We start from the raw sequence: 2,022 nt of genomic DNA, 5'->3' as shown, positions 1-2,022 counted from the left end.
ATTAAGCTGAAATCTTTGCACACGCTGGAGGATTGTGACCTGTGAGCAGCAAGCCAGTTGTTCCTGGACCCAAACAAACAGTTGCTCCTGGTCCAAAGATTCTTGTTGGCTCCTAGAAATGTATTTTGTCTTGGGCTTTCTTGGTCTGACAAGCTTAATTTATAAAGAACTTGCTCCCCGCTGATGTCCACCTTGAACTGGCATCAGCGACAAGCTTGAATTGGTCTAGAATGTGCAAATCCTGCTGCGCTGCGCCTGAGGTGAGATTCCCATTTAGATGTTGGAGTGACTGTTTCAAAAGCTTCCACGAGCAATGCTACCTTTCTCTTGCGATCTGGTGCAAGTTTGTCCACTACTCGTCGGAGTGCAAAATCAACCTTCCAGTCCTCTGCATTTTTCCTGTCATCCATCATCTGATGCTTGAGATCAACTTTCTCTACTTCTGGATCTGCCTCCACTGACAGGAAATTTGGGGCTCGTGGATTGAATTCTTTTGATTCCCCTGGCTCCTCAATGTCAATGCGCCTGGCTATGCCTCTCAGGTTTGTGTAGCTCTCAGACAGTTCTACACTCGAATCATATTTATGTGTCTTCTTATCTTTAAATATTGGTGCATCTTTGATTTGGTTCAGCTTTTCCTCACATGCCTCAGTTGTTGAATCTGCTTTGACACCAGAAATGCTTTCAGTTCTCTTGAGATCTGCATCCACTACCAATTGTTTATCATTACTGCCATGATCATTTTCATTTCCTTGTTCATAGCAATCTATTTTTGTTTTCGCGTCTTCCATCTTGACAACAATGTTTTCATCAGAACTTTTTTGATTGTCCTTGCATGTTTCATCTTGTACTTCATTGAAATTTCAAACATCTAGCTCTTGATACCCCATAAGTGTAGTTGCATCATCATCTTGAAGAGTTGTATAGTCCTCGCAAGAAGCTGAAATTTCATCTTCTAGACAGAAGGTAACAACAATATGATTATCCATTGTTGCTGCCTCGCCGTCTGCTAGACAGGGACCGCGCTCATCTTCTGGCTTCTCAGCTATTTCCTGTTCCAGAAAGAAAGTGGCATCCAGAGAGTTATTTGAGGTGTCCTCAGACGCTTCAACACACTCATCAATGTCAAATTCTGTGTGCGAACAGGCAGATTGTGAGTCATCATAATCATAACTTATTCTAGAGATGATACTTCCGTTATCCAAGGCCTCTTCCAGAATAGATGATTTTTCCATAAATTCGTCACTGCCAACTGAATCATCAACCAGTGTGATGGGATTTATATCATTTGAGATTGAACCTGTTTCGCCTTTGCTGTTTGCATAATACTTCTCTACATCCCAGTCCATATCGGAAGCTTCAGGCTCTTCTATATCTAATTCACTATGCATACTCAAGGATTCACAATCTGCCTCTTCAGTAGCACCTTCATTTAGATTCTCTGTAAGAGAGAAGCCAAGGATGTTAATTTTTGCTGAAATATCTTCTCTCTTTTGATCAAGATTGCCCTCTGCATCATCTGCTGCCACTTCACTGCCTTCATTCGAAGTTACTAGATCATCTGCCGAGTTTGTGTTTTACTAATGTTATCAGCCATCTCTTCCCTTTCTTTGTTATAAATTTCGATAAAAAAATCTCTGTCGCCGTCTTTATTTGTCAGAGGATCTACCTCTGTAGGATTCACTATTGGTTTTCGTACATTAGCATTCAAGCCTAATCCATGGGATTAGCTCAACGAGGAGATAGGCATCCAAACTTGAAGTTCCTCTGAGTCTTTAATGCACGCCTTTTAGCTGACAAGAAACACTTTAATGGAGGCAAAGAAGGGTGATGATGGCCATTAAGAGAGCAATATGTGTAGGGGCAGACCTTAAAAACAGAAGTTCCATATGATTCTGTTGCTCCGGGACTAAGTTCAAGGTATGAAGGAAACTTAGCTTCTTTCAAAGTTGATGAACATGTTGCTCTTTCAACGTGGAAGTTTTCACACAGAACAACAGCTGGGGAACATGATTTCTTGGT

General features: G+C 41.4%; 1 protein-coding gene across 1 annotated transcript; it reads right to left on the bottom strand.

Annotated features, from left to right (window-relative positions):
- Positions 1-203: 203 nt before the first annotated feature.
- Positions 204-791, bottom strand: LOC104237059 (calmodulin binding protein PICBP-like). Its single transcript, XM_070146025.1, has one exon. The coding sequence runs from the start codon at positions 789-791 to the stop codon at positions 204-206; it is 588 nt and encodes a 195-aa protein (XP_070002126.1).
- Between the last annotated feature and the right edge of the window lie 1,231 nt (positions 792-2,022).

Source organism: Nicotiana sylvestris, chromosome 5 (assembly GCF_000393655.2).
Source record: "Nicotiana sylvestris chromosome 5, ASM39365v2, whole genome shotgun sequence".
NCBI classification, from domain to species: domain Eukaryota; kingdom Viridiplantae; phylum Streptophyta; class Magnoliopsida; order Solanales; family Solanaceae; genus Nicotiana; species Nicotiana sylvestris.
The sequence above is the reverse complement of the archived record's forward strand: the minus strand, read 5'-3'. Positions and strand labels throughout refer to the sequence as shown.